The following is a 12,543-nucleotide window of genomic DNA, read 5'->3' on the forward strand; positions in this document are numbered from 1 at the left end:
TACTTCCAGAAAAGTGGGTTTTGGATTTCACTCTAAATCCAGGATATATACCTTTTCAAACAGGCTATGTATGAGCATCTGGGAGAACTGCTGGCAGTTTTACTTACCCTGGATGAGATAATAGACAACCATGCTACCCTGAAAGAGCACTGGACTATGTACAAAAGGTTTGTGGATAAATTCCTACATTTATTTCTACTGGTACTGTAGAACAATAAAAGTAGCATCAAAACAGTGGTCACTTAAACAGATGTTGATGCTGCACTGCACCTTTTCACTGGGCTTGAATAGGTGTGTGTTTTGCAACTCTGGTATTCAGGCCTTAATTTCCTGTATTTTGCCACCAACTGAAGCAACATTAAGCTTTTATTGCATGTTTCTAATTATTCCTACAGTGACCAGCTGGTGTGAACTGTGGTTAGAATGCTCAAGCGTGTGATGGTTCAATCAATCAATCAATCAATCAATCAATCAAGGTTAACACCCTTCACTGAAATTAGGAAAGCATTTTTCTTCTTAATCCCCTGGGAATAATGGTAATCATGGCATAGTGCAGTTCCAAATGCCTTGTGTCCCAGAAGTGTAGCTGCGCAGTCAAGGCCACTGATTGAAGTTGTGCCAGGGCTTTTTTGTAAACGAAACAAGCAAAAATCTTAGGTCAGCTCATATTATTCAAAGGTAGATTATCCCCCCACATCATTCATAAGTGTGTGAATACAAAGTTTGCCCCTCCAGATTACTCCTCCTGAATAATTCCTTCCATCCCGTACACATTTAGGAATGTTGAGTTTCTTTTAAGTAGATTTTTTATTTTGTATTGCTTTATTAGGTTACTAAAATCTGTCCATCATAATCCTTCTAAATTTGGAGTGCAGGAAGATAAGCTGAAGCCATTTGAAAAGTTGCTATTAAAACTAGAAAACCAATTACTGGATGGGACGATATTCCAGGTAACATAATAAATAATAGACCTTATTTCTTAATAGAGTTCAGATGTGGTTTGTAAGATCTATGGAGTAAAATGTTCCTTTTCTGAAAATGTTATCGTTTAATTGGTGTGTTTGAATTTTAAATAGTATGCTGTTGGTATCCTCTCCTCAGTTATTTAGCTAATATATTCTGACTGGGAGCCAAAGAGCTACTTTAGGTGCACCAAAGAGCTTGCATATACCAAGTGCAATTTTTGATCAGTTTTCTTTTAAAAGCCTTCCATATTGCAAATTGCTTTTGAAAGTTCCCTCTGTTTAAAAGCAGTTTGCTAAGTGGGGTAGAGAGCTACAGTTTGGAAAAAGGAAAAAGGAAAGAAAAAGTCAAGGCACACAGAATTAATTGGGAGACATCCACTTATGGACCTTCTCCTGTCCTCTCTTCTCCTTTCTTCGGCAGCCCTCACAAATCTCCTCTAGCGGGATGGAGGACCCTCCAGACCATATATGAGGGGCAAGTAGGGAGCTATGAAGGAGGAGAAGCAGGAGATGTCCATTGCATGAGCAAATGCCCTGTACAGTGGAACCTCAGGTTGTGAACGTGATCCATGCGAGAGGCACGTTCGCCATCTGCAGCGTTCGCAGCCCACAGCGCCGCATCTGCGCACGCGCAGGTTGTGATTTGGCGCTTCTGCGCATGTGAAAAGCATCGAAACCCGGAAGTATCCTGTTCCGGTACTTCCGGGTTTGGTGCGGTGCGCAACCCGAAAACGCATAACCTGAAGGGTCTGTAACTCGAGGTACCACTGTACTATATTTCTAGAATCATTCAAATTGCAGCTGAGTCTTTTTTGTGATCCGTAGTAAAAGTATCAAAAGTTTTAGGTGGCTCCTTATATATAATTAACAGTAACGTTTCTTATTGCAAAATAAGCTTTTAATATTTTTCTTATAATAGTATTTACTATATTAGAAAAGTGCTTGGGTTTTATTTTATTGTACTTTGAAATTAACTGCTACTTGTATTGAAATTAATGGTTACTCGTATTGGTACTTGTACTGGGCTCAGCTGACAATTAACAGTCAATGAACCAATCTTAATCGCCTTTTGATTAGATTTTCAGTATGGTTTCATTTGAACTGAACACTCCCCAAATAAAGCACAACTTGCCACTTGAATTGTCTCCATCATGGAATTCTGATTGATTTGCAATCATTTATTAATATGTTGTGCTCGTCTTCTCCATGGCACTAATGTTGTAAATCACTCTTGTTTCTCTTGTCCTCATTCAGGCCTGTATAGAGCAACAATTTGATTGCCTCAATGGTGGAGTGTCAGTGTCGAAGAACAGCACTTTTGCTGAGGAGTTTGCACATAGTATTCGCACAATTTTTGCAAATGTTGAAGCTAAGCTTGGTAATGCAAGATGGATTTTCTTCTTTGCATTGGCATTATTGTTTGTAAAAGTTGTTATATTGTTTGTCTAGTGGCAGACTTCAAAACTATTCTTTTCTGTGTGTATTTGTACAAGGTGAACCCTCAGAAATTGACCAGAGAGATAAGTACGTAGGAATTTGTGGGCTGTTTGTACTGCATTTTCAGATTTTTCGGACAGTAGACAAGAAATTTTACAAATCGTTACTGGACATTTGCAAAAAGGTGAAGATTTTGTAATTTTCCTCTAATAATTAAATTTCACAAACAACATAAAAATAAAAACCTCTTATAAAAATATAGTAACAGTATCAAGTTACAAGCTCTCACTAGTAATTCCAGCTTTAAAATAATTTAGCTAGGTTTTTTTCTGTTTTCATAGTTTCAATTCATTGTCCTTTCTGAAAAACAATTAAGTTTTGTGTATAGCAAAGGAACTGACAACATGTTACTTTTAAAGTACTCAGGTTGCCTTGTCAGTGAATGTTGCATTAATTTGCTTGTGATCAAAAACTGCTATTTTTACCATTAATTGCAAGTGTGTGATGTGGGCAGCTATTGCCTTTGATAATGGTCCTATTCATGTGTTAGTCACATGTAGGATATTGCTGTGATTACTTGGAGCAGGGCCGTTTTTAGTTCTGCCTCTTAATGCTGAGTCTCCGTTCTCAAACAGCCACACATTTTGTGCACACATTTTGTTTGAAGAAAACCCCTAGCATGTGAACGCCTGCTCACATTTAGGGCCTAGTCATAATTAGGACCCCTGGTTGCACATGTTGGGGGTTTATCTTCAGTCAGCTGCAGCCAGTGCATGGTGGTTTGAAGAAGAAGATGAGGAACTGGAAGTATGGCCTTGGTCTCATTAGTTACTGCAATGTCCTACATGTGAGTAATGCACGGGCTAATAACCACCATAAACAGTCCAATCTTAACCATGTTTACTCAGAAATAAGTGGTGCTTCCTTCAATGTTTGAAAATAAATTTGCCCAGAATTTCAGCTTAAATGAAACATTGAGAGCTACACCTGTTTCTTTTCATCCTTGCTCTGACATGAGCATAGATGCTGTAAGCCACCTCTTTTTAAAAAAGCAAGACTGTTCTATCCAGGGATTTAGCCGTGATTGCACTAATCTTTTTTTATGCCCATCCGCTGTTGAAGTAGCATCCACTGAATTGGTGCAGAGTTGTCATACCTGTTCTAGTTGCTCTGGTACTCAAGGGATGAATCCTAAGATGCTATGGACTGTGTGTAGCTTAGTTCAGTCCCGCTACCCCTCCTCCTCCTTAATCTCCGAAATGTGTTCTGATAATTCTGTTCCCTGTTGGTGCTGCAGAGTGTAGACTCGGCAGCAGAGCCTAAAATCCTATGCAAACATTCATGTGAAATGAAGTGAGATTACTTAAAACTGGGCTTAGAACTGGCCTGCTATTTATGTATATCTTGAAATACTTATAGGACAATCCTACATATGTGAATGTGGTGTAGCGGTTTTCAATATCAAGCCTAATATGATATCTTTCTCTCCCCACCCCCTCCATCCTTCATCCAAATGTTACTGTTGCTGCTCCAGGTGCCAGCTATTACACTTACAGCTAATATCATTTGGTTTGCTGACAACTTTCTCATTCAGAAGGTGCCAGCTGCTGCCAAGCTTCTGGACAGGAAGAATTTTCATTCCATTAAAATACACAGAGAAACTTTTCTACAGCAGAAGGCTCAGTCACTTACCAAGTAAGGTTTGAAGAGTGGTGAGCTCTTCCCCCCCCCCCCACCTGTATGGTTCTTACTCTGTAAATCAAAAATATTTGTAAACTGAAAAAATAGGAGCTAATTGACATTCCTGTTCTTTTCCAGTTATGAAAACAGCCAAGCACCCCTCTTTTGGTGGGGATTTTATGTTCCATGGCCATTGTGTCCAGATAAAAGTATTCAGGAATAGGGTATTAAATTCCAATGCTGAATACATGTGCATATGTGTGTGTTTAGGAGGCACTTTATTCTCTTGAATAGTCTAACCTATTTTAATATTACATATTTAAATGGTTTTAAGCTGCCCTGTGAAGGGTAGGTAAGAAATCTAAATAATACAAATAATAATAAATTGTTACACTGGCTCAGTTTTGTGTTTTATTTAAAGCCTGATATATTCACCTTGGATTAGGCAAGCTCACCAAGCAGTTAATTTTCAGGATAATTTACACTGGCAGAAATTTGGCATGTCAAATTGTGATTTGCATTAACCATAATTCAAAACCCAAATCATTGCTTGGCTGCTATTTTTCATACAAGCACTCAGCTTTGTAACTTGTCTCCATGGCCCAACAATCCCTTAAAGAAGAGTGATGGCTGAAATTATGTTGGGCATTGTGCCAAATCATAGCATAAACCTGTAACAAACTATGGCTCTTGACCCATTGCAAACAATGGCATGTCAATTCAGATGTTTCAAACCACAGCTCAGCTTCTTTAACGTTGGTTAAAGATGTATCTGACTGAACCAGTATGTAACCATTACTTGTTTTCTCTCCAGAGAGATGCAGTCATATTACGTTTTTGTGAGCTCATGGATGATGAAAATGGAATCTATTTTGTCAAAGGAGCAACAAATGGATAAGTTTGCAGAAGATCTCACTAATAGGTGCAACGTTTTTATACAGGTGTGTGCTAGGTTCCAAAGCAACATGGCTGGAAAATGCCTATATATATATATATATATATATATATATATATATATATATGCAGGTTTTGGTGTCCTCGGGTGTCTTCCCGTGTAAAAGTTGGGGTGTCTAGGCGACGTTTCGACGAGGTCTCACTCGTCATCTTCAGGCTGGTGCTTTCGGCTTCTTGTTACTGGAACAGAGCGGGATCTCAATGTTTGAGTTCCTATAAATACTGTAGAGGGGGTGTGGTGTCTAGCCTCCAATGTTCTGGGCAGAGAGGAAGTTCCCAGGCTAGTGTGCCTTTTCTTCTTTTGTTCCTTAATTACTTGAGAGATACCTTGAGTGATTTCTTGAGTGATATCCTGAGTACCACTTAGGTGGGTCATTAGGTGTGGATTAGTTGCTAAAGTCTTTGTGTCTTGACCTCTTGAACTTTGTGAAGAGTTTTCCTGAGAAGATGGCTGTATTGCACTTAGTTGTGCTTTGGCTTGGCTTCGTGTATAGGGGCGAGCTGTGGTTTTGTGGCTTGTGTCAGCCAGATCTGTGTAGGGATTGCAGGGGGGTGCAGCATCCGGAGGTGCCACCATGGACTGGCTACTGGATGGTGTCAGTAATTCATCTGTGGAGAGGGTTTGGGTTTGGGTCTGGTGTGGTTGATTGGTGTTGGCGTTCTGTGTGCCTCTGGATCTGGTGTCAGTTTTTGTGGGGAGGGCTAATTTCCAGATGTCTGGCAAGCGGGATGTGTCGTCACGCTTGTTCATGTTGTGAGGGTGTTTCTCTATCTCGATGGCTTCCATGATTATTCTCTTGTGGTGATGTTCTGTGTTAAAGAGCAATTTGGAATCTGCAAAATTAATTTCGTGTCCTGTTTCTTTCATGTGTTGGAAAAGAGAGGAAGTTTTTTCTTCTTTTTTGACGGCATTCTTGTGTTCTGCGATACGTGCATTTATTCGTCTGTTTGTTTGTCCAATGTACGTGGCTGGGCAGACTTTGCAGGGTATTTCATAGATCCCTTGGTTTTCCAACTGGATTTTATCCTTGGGGTTTCTGAGGATATTGGCTATTTTTTGGTTGGTGCAAAAGGCTGTTTTGATATTGTGTTTATGGAGGATTTTGCTAATTTTATCTGTAGTGCCCTTGATATAAGGAAGGAGGGCCATGCCATTGTTTTCTTCTGTGTCTTGGTTTTTGGGGGGTGTTTCCTTTTGGATTAGCTTCGTAATCCTGTTTTGCTGGTATCCATTGGCAATTAACACATTTGAGAGATTCTGTAACTCAGTTGTCAAGTGGTCTTTGTCAGCCAGGCGTTTGGTTCTGGAGATGAGAGTCTTGGCTACGGAGTTTATTTGTGCAGGGTGGTGGTGTGATTGTGCATGTAAGTAGCGGTTGGTGTGTGTTTTTTTCTGGTAGATAGTGTGTCCTAGGGAGCCATCAGGTTTTTTGTAGATTAGGACGTCAAGGAAGGGAAGTTGGTTGTTGGCTTCTATTTCCATAGTGAATTGTATTTTGGGGTGTAAGTTGTTGAGATGTGTGAGGAAGCTATCCAGTTTTTCCTTCCCGTGTGGCCAAATTACAAAGGTGTCGTCAACATATCTGAGCCAAAGTTTGGGTTTGTGTTCTGACTTGTCTGACTTGGACAAAGATACAAACAGATAGAAGGAGCACCTATGGGATCACCCCTCTCACCGGTCATCGCAAACCTGTACATGGAACACTTTGAAACCAATGCTTTAGACAAGTCAGAACACAAACCCAAACTTTGGCTCAGATATGTTGACGACACCTTTGTAATTTGGCCACACGGGAAGGAAAAACTGGATAGCTTCCTCACACATCTCAACAACTTACACCCCAAAATACAATTCACTATGGAAATAGAAGCCAACAACCAACTTCCCTTCCTTGACGTCCTAATCTACAAAAAACCTGATGGCTCCCTAGGACACACTATCTACCAGAAAAAAACACACACCAACCGCTACTTACATGCACAATCACACCACCACCCTGCACAAATAAACTCCGTAGCCAAGACTCTCATCTCCAGAACCAAACGCCTGGCTGACAAAGACCACTTGACAACTGAGTTACAGAATCTCTCAAATGTGTTAATTGCCAATGGATACCAGCAAAACAGGATTACGAAGCTAATCCAAAAGGAAACACCCCCCAAAAACCAAGACACAGAAGAAAACAATGGCATGGCCCTCCTTCCTTATATCAAGGGCACTACAGATAAAATTAGCAAAATCCTCCATAAACACAATATCAAAACAGCCTTTTGCACCAACCAAAAAATAGCCAATATCCTCAGAAACCCCAAGGATAAAATCCAGTTGGAAAACCAAGGGATCTATGAAATACCCTGCAAAGTCTGCCCAGCCACGTACATTGGACAAACAAACAGACGAATAAATGCACGTATCGCAGAACACAAGAATGCCGTCAAAAAAGAAGAAAAAACTTCCTCTCTTTTCCAACACATGAAAGAAACAGGACACGAAATTAATTTTGCAGATTCCAAATTGCTCTTTAACACAGAACATCACCACAAGAGAATAATCATGGAAGCCATCGAGATAGAGAAACACCCTCACAACATGAACAAGCGTGACGACACATCCCGCTTGCCAGACATCTGGAAATTAGCCCTCCCCACAAAAACTGACACCAGATCCAGAGGCACACAGAACGCCAACACCAATCAACCACACCAGACCCAAACCCAAACCCTCTCCACAGATGAATTACTGACACCATCCAGTAGCCAGTCCATGGTGGCACCTCCGGATGCTGCACCCCCCTGCAATCCCTACACAGATCTGGCTGACACAAGCCACAAAACCACAGCTCGCCCCTATACACGAAGCCAAGCCAAAGCACAACTAAGTGCAATACAGCCATCTTCTCAGGAAAACTCTTCACAAAGTTCAAGAGGTCAAGACACAAAGACTTTAGCAACTAATCCACACCTAATGACCCACCTAAGTGGTACTCAGGATATCACTCAAGAAATCACTCAAGGTATCTCTCAAGTAATTAAGGAACAAAAGAAGAAAAGGCACACTAGCCTGGGAACTTCCTCTCTGCCCAGAACATTGGAGGCTAGACACCACACCCCCTCTACAGTATTTATAGGAACTCAAACATTGAGATCCCGCTCTGTTCCAGTAACAAGAAGCCGAAAGCACCAGCCTGAAGATGACGAGTGAGACCTCGTCGAAACGTCGCCTAGACACCCCAACTTTTACACGGGAAGACACCCGAGGACACCAAAACCTGCATTCCTGTACCCGTGAAAATCTACGAAAGCAAATATATATATATATATATATATATATAGTTAACTTTATATTTCTTGAGTACCATTTGCTGAAGAAGAAATTGCTGAATATAGGTCTATTACTACAATTGCTTACTAATGAATGTAAGGTTAATACATACAGTAATTTCTTTATACAGCCTAAGTGAATATATTTATTTATGACTGGCATTATCAAATTAAATTTTGTTAGCTCACTCTGCAGTTTTCAAACTTTGGTTTCACAGATTAATAGGCTTGGTTCAGATATGATTCCTATCACTTGCTTGATGCTGTGTGGAAAAAGTACTCCACACTGATCACTGCACACATTCACTCATGTGACAAACCATAGTTTGCTGTTATATCTGAACTGGTAAACTATGATATACTTTTCTTGTTGTAGAATAAGCACAAACCAGAGTTTCCCTTGTTTGGATGTAACAGGCAACCATGGTTTCCTACAAGTTAAAGGAGAGAAGCCCTAAACTCATTCCAGACTCATTCATTTAATGCCAAACAATTCTTCATTGCGATGTCTCAACCAAGCCATCTTCTCAAACAGAGATGTTTGAGATGTTGTAACAATGGGGAGTGAAGGTTGGTGGAATCAGCCTTGTGGTATTCTAGAAATGGGACTACCAAGGAAGGAATAAAATCACTTGCATTGTAGAAATCGGGAAATCGATTACTAGTTCATGTTTCAGTAGGTTGCTGCTTGTTTGCTTCTAATTCCATAATGTTTAATTCAATTGTATATTGAACAGCTGTATTTGTGTGTGATAGAACCGATTTTGGACACAGAAAAATATTTATGATGCCATAGAGATGTAATGATGATTCACGTTCCCCTCCCAATTTATCTCTAGGGGTTTCTGTACGCTTACAGCCTTAGTAACATCATTAAAATTACAATGAATCTGCACATGTCAATGCAGAAGCCAATGACTAAAACCTCAGTGAAAGCATTGTGCAGGCTTGTGGAACTTCTCAAAGTAAGTTGCAATATTCATCTCCTTGGTGACCCTAACATTTGCAGTAGTCCTTTTGCAGGTGTGTTAAGACCTGCGTGCTTTAATTTACGAGCTGGAAAGATGGTAGACAAAATTTGTAAACAATAATTCAGGCAAAATATACTTATCTAAATGGTTTACATATCTCCAGAGCTATGCGTTTTGTGTCTCTAAGTTGTATTTCTTTGGATCTTTTCTGGGTAAAATATATTTACTGTAATTCTGAAACCACTATAGGTCAGGTTCTGAAAATAGGGTGCCTAAGCTGAAGTTCTGTGCTAATACAATTGATACTCCATTTGTGGAACTCCTGGAGATATGACCACCCCCCTCAGTATTGTCATTTTCGCACCCTTTGAAGACACTTCAGAGATAGTTTAGGTATTAGGACTGACTATGTTGCTCTTACTTCTGTTCTTACTCTTCCTACATAATGCAGTTATCTTTCTGCTTTCGCCGATCCAGTCACAATGGTTGTTTGTTTTGCTATCTGCTGTAAATGTTCCCATGTTCTTTTAGAGGAAGTATGGTTTAGAAATTGATAGATACAATCAGCAGCAATTATGCCTAATTTTAGTTGCACCAGCGGTCTGCTGCCACTAATGGTCTCTTTTAAAATGTGCATTTGACTGTGGTCTAAACCTTCATTATAACTATCAGTGACACCAGCATGATTTGTACTTGCTGACATAGCAGCAAATATAGTATACTGCTTTTGACGGGAATATTAACATATAGCTGAAAGTTGATTTTGATGGAACATCCAAGTATAGCTACCTTGTTAAAAATTCAAATTGTATTTCATATCGAATTGAGCTGTTGAAGATTTGGATAAAGTAGTTCTTTGTATGGAAGAATAGGCATAATGTGATTCAAATAACAGAATTGTGATGTTAACTCGTGTTCTGAAATCTGGTCAACTACAGGCAATACAACATACATTTTACAGAAGAAGTATGATTGTCGCTGATTCAGTAACGCACATAATTCAGCATCTACAGCATCAGGCTCTTAATGCTATTGCTATAGCCAAGGTACGCAAAAAGTTTCAGTAAGTAGTTTACTGTTCAGTATAGTTAAAATGAGTAGCTTTATAACAGTTGGGATGCTTCGCTTATGCATTTTTAGAGTTAGAAACTAGCTAAAGAGGTCAAATAGTTGGGAGGTAAGCAGTGATGATATCAAAAGGTAAACGATGATAGCAGTCATATGTCATTATGTGAACAAGCTCCAGGTTCCTAGTGTGCAACTGTGAGGAGGAGATTTGAAGCTTTCTGTTTTTCAATGGAATTCTGTTTGTCAATGTTATATATCTGAACTTGGACTAACTGGTTAGTCTTAATGATGGTTTACTGAAACAAGCCAGTTGACTAATATAGTTAACATTAACCACTGCTTAGCAGTCAAACACAACACTACACTGTGGTTGATTGAAAGTCAAAGCAAATGTTTTTGATTGCCCTTCTTATATTTAGTGCCAGAAGAGCCATGGTGTTGGGGGAGACTGGGGATTATTTATATAATATTAAGCCATACATTATTGCATCTGAATGCAGTCAATGTATGTTTCACATTGCTGAGAAAATATGTATGGAATTTCATACTTACTCACATACTGAACACTTTGGTGAGTTGCCTCAACTGCAAAGTTGATGTTAATAAGTGAAGCAGAACATGGGTGAATGATCACCAAAGGAGACAGTGAACACACAGATGATAATAATATGTAGCACTTATTAAACTTAAGTTTCCAGCTTAAACTCCATTGAGGTTAAAATGAATCTGTGCTCCAGCGGAAGTCCTGCATGTTTCAAAAGGGCTTGTGCTGAAGAGTCTCAGATAAACTGTTCACTAGCATTTTGAAAGCAGCAAGGATATTCCCTAGAGTCTAAGCTAAACCTGAGTAACTTCAGGGTTGCATTAATGGGCCAACTATACCTAATTTGGGATAAAGGGGGAGGAGCTACTTTGGGGGTAGCTTTTATTGCCAAGATTTGTGTAAGATAATGATATGTATATTAAATGTGGCTTATATCGACCTTGAGACCAAAAATGCAAATAATGTGGTAGGCTCATAAATTCAATACAAAATTTGCTGTTGAATTTTCCATAAATACTAAACCCCAAATGCTCTCTTCTATGCTTTTTTTAAATGAAGAAAAGAGTTATTTCAGACAAGAAGTACAGCGAACAGCGCCTTGATGTACTCTCTGCTCTTGTATTGGCTGAGAACACCCTCAACGGTCCTAGCACAAAACAGAGACGACTAATTATTTCCCTCGCACTCAGTGTGGGCACGCAAATGGTAAGCACAACAGTTCCTTCCATAATTGCAATATTTATCATTTCTGTTAGAAGCAATCACATAGGGAATTGCATAGTCAGTGATCAAGGCACAGCCGTAAAATTAACTTTTGTTATTATTATTGGATTGATGCTTTTGCATGTCTGTCTCCTTCTTTCCCTTCTCCCTTTCAGAAAACATTTAAAGATGAAGAGCTCCTTCCTCTCCAAGTAGTTATGAAGAAGCTGGCCTTAATCAGTGAACTTAAAGAACGGTAAGTAATACCACGGAATGAAATTCTGTAGACTTTTAGCACAATACACCACCTTCTTGACTCCTGTAGAGTGCTGTTCATCATCATTTCCTGCTTGGCAGGGGTTGGACTCGATGGCCCTTGTGGTCTCTTCCAACTCTATGATTCTATGATCATATGTGATAGGATTTTGTATACTTAGTATGAAACTTGGCTTTAAGCACAGAGTTCAGCATCCTGAAGAACGATATTCCATTCTTGTTTCTTAAAAACTGTTTTTCCCCCACCCCTGTGACTTGTGAACATCAGCTTGAAAGTGTGCTATACTATAAGTTTATTTCTGTTTGAGATCATTGATGTTGGAATGGTAATTCTTTGCTTTCTTTCTCAGTAGTAACTTTGCTCCTTTTCCCTTCTAGAGTCCAAGCACAATGTGACTGTTGCTTCTTGTATTGGCACAGAACTGTATTTCCCATTTATCTTGATGATGTCTATGAAAATGCAGTGGATGCTGCTAGGTTACATGTAAGTAAAAGAAATACTGTATACGAAATTGGAAGGTGGGTTAAACAAAACCATGGTTTGAGATAATGGCTTGCTAATTAACTTTGGTTAGAAAAAAGCACAGTTCCCAAAGGTCTTGCATAATGTGGAGTTGTGGAAACC

General features: G+C 39.5%; 2 protein-coding genes across 7 annotated transcripts in view; both read left to right on the plus strand.

Moving 5' to 3' along the window:
- Window positions 1-12,543, plus strand: part of WASHC4 (WASH complex subunit 4) — a 41,456-nt gene that overhangs the window by 16,027 nt on the left and 12,886 nt on the right. For all 6 annotated transcript variants that reach the window (XR_014555564.1, XM_083700012.1, XM_083700014.1 and 3 more), the window contains exons 9-19: window positions 64-167; window positions 830-950; window positions 2,220-2,343; window positions 2,459-2,586; window positions 3,937-4,097; window positions 4,897-5,023; window positions 9,197-9,322; window positions 10,267-10,374; window positions 11,499-11,645; window positions 11,819-11,898; window positions 12,297-12,402. Coding sequence is in view for 5 of the 6 variants with exons in the window: in XM_083700012.1 (XP_083556138.1) it covers window positions 64-167; window positions 830-950; window positions 2,220-2,343; window positions 2,459-2,586; window positions 3,937-4,097; window positions 4,897-5,023; window positions 9,197-9,322; window positions 10,267-10,374; window positions 11,499-11,645; window positions 11,819-11,898; window positions 12,297-12,402 (1,332 nt within the window). In the remaining variant the exon portion in view is untranslated. The remainder of the gene's footprint in view (window positions 1-63; window positions 168-829; window positions 951-2,219; window positions 2,344-2,458; window positions 2,587-3,936; window positions 4,098-4,896; window positions 5,024-9,196; window positions 9,323-10,266; window positions 10,375-11,498; window positions 11,646-11,818; window positions 11,899-12,296; window positions 12,403-12,543) is intronic.
- LOC310825829 (uncharacterized protein) lies at window positions 5,675-8,738 on the plus strand (the record flags this gene model as incomplete). Its single annotated transcript, XM_083699650.1, has 3 exons — window positions 5,675-6,520; window positions 6,683-7,789; window positions 8,734-8,738. Exons 2-3 carry the CDS (start codon window positions 6,694-6,696, stop codon window positions 8,736-8,738), a joined length of 1,101 nt encoding a protein of 366 aa, XP_083555776.1. The 5' UTR covers window positions 5,675-6,520; window positions 6,683-6,693.

The sequence above is a fragment of the Podarcis gaigeae genome, assembly GCF_964106915.1.
Source record: "Podarcis gaigeae genome assembly, chromosome: 10".
NCBI lineage: Eukaryota > Metazoa > Chordata > Lepidosauria > Squamata > Lacertidae > Podarcis > Podarcis gaigeae.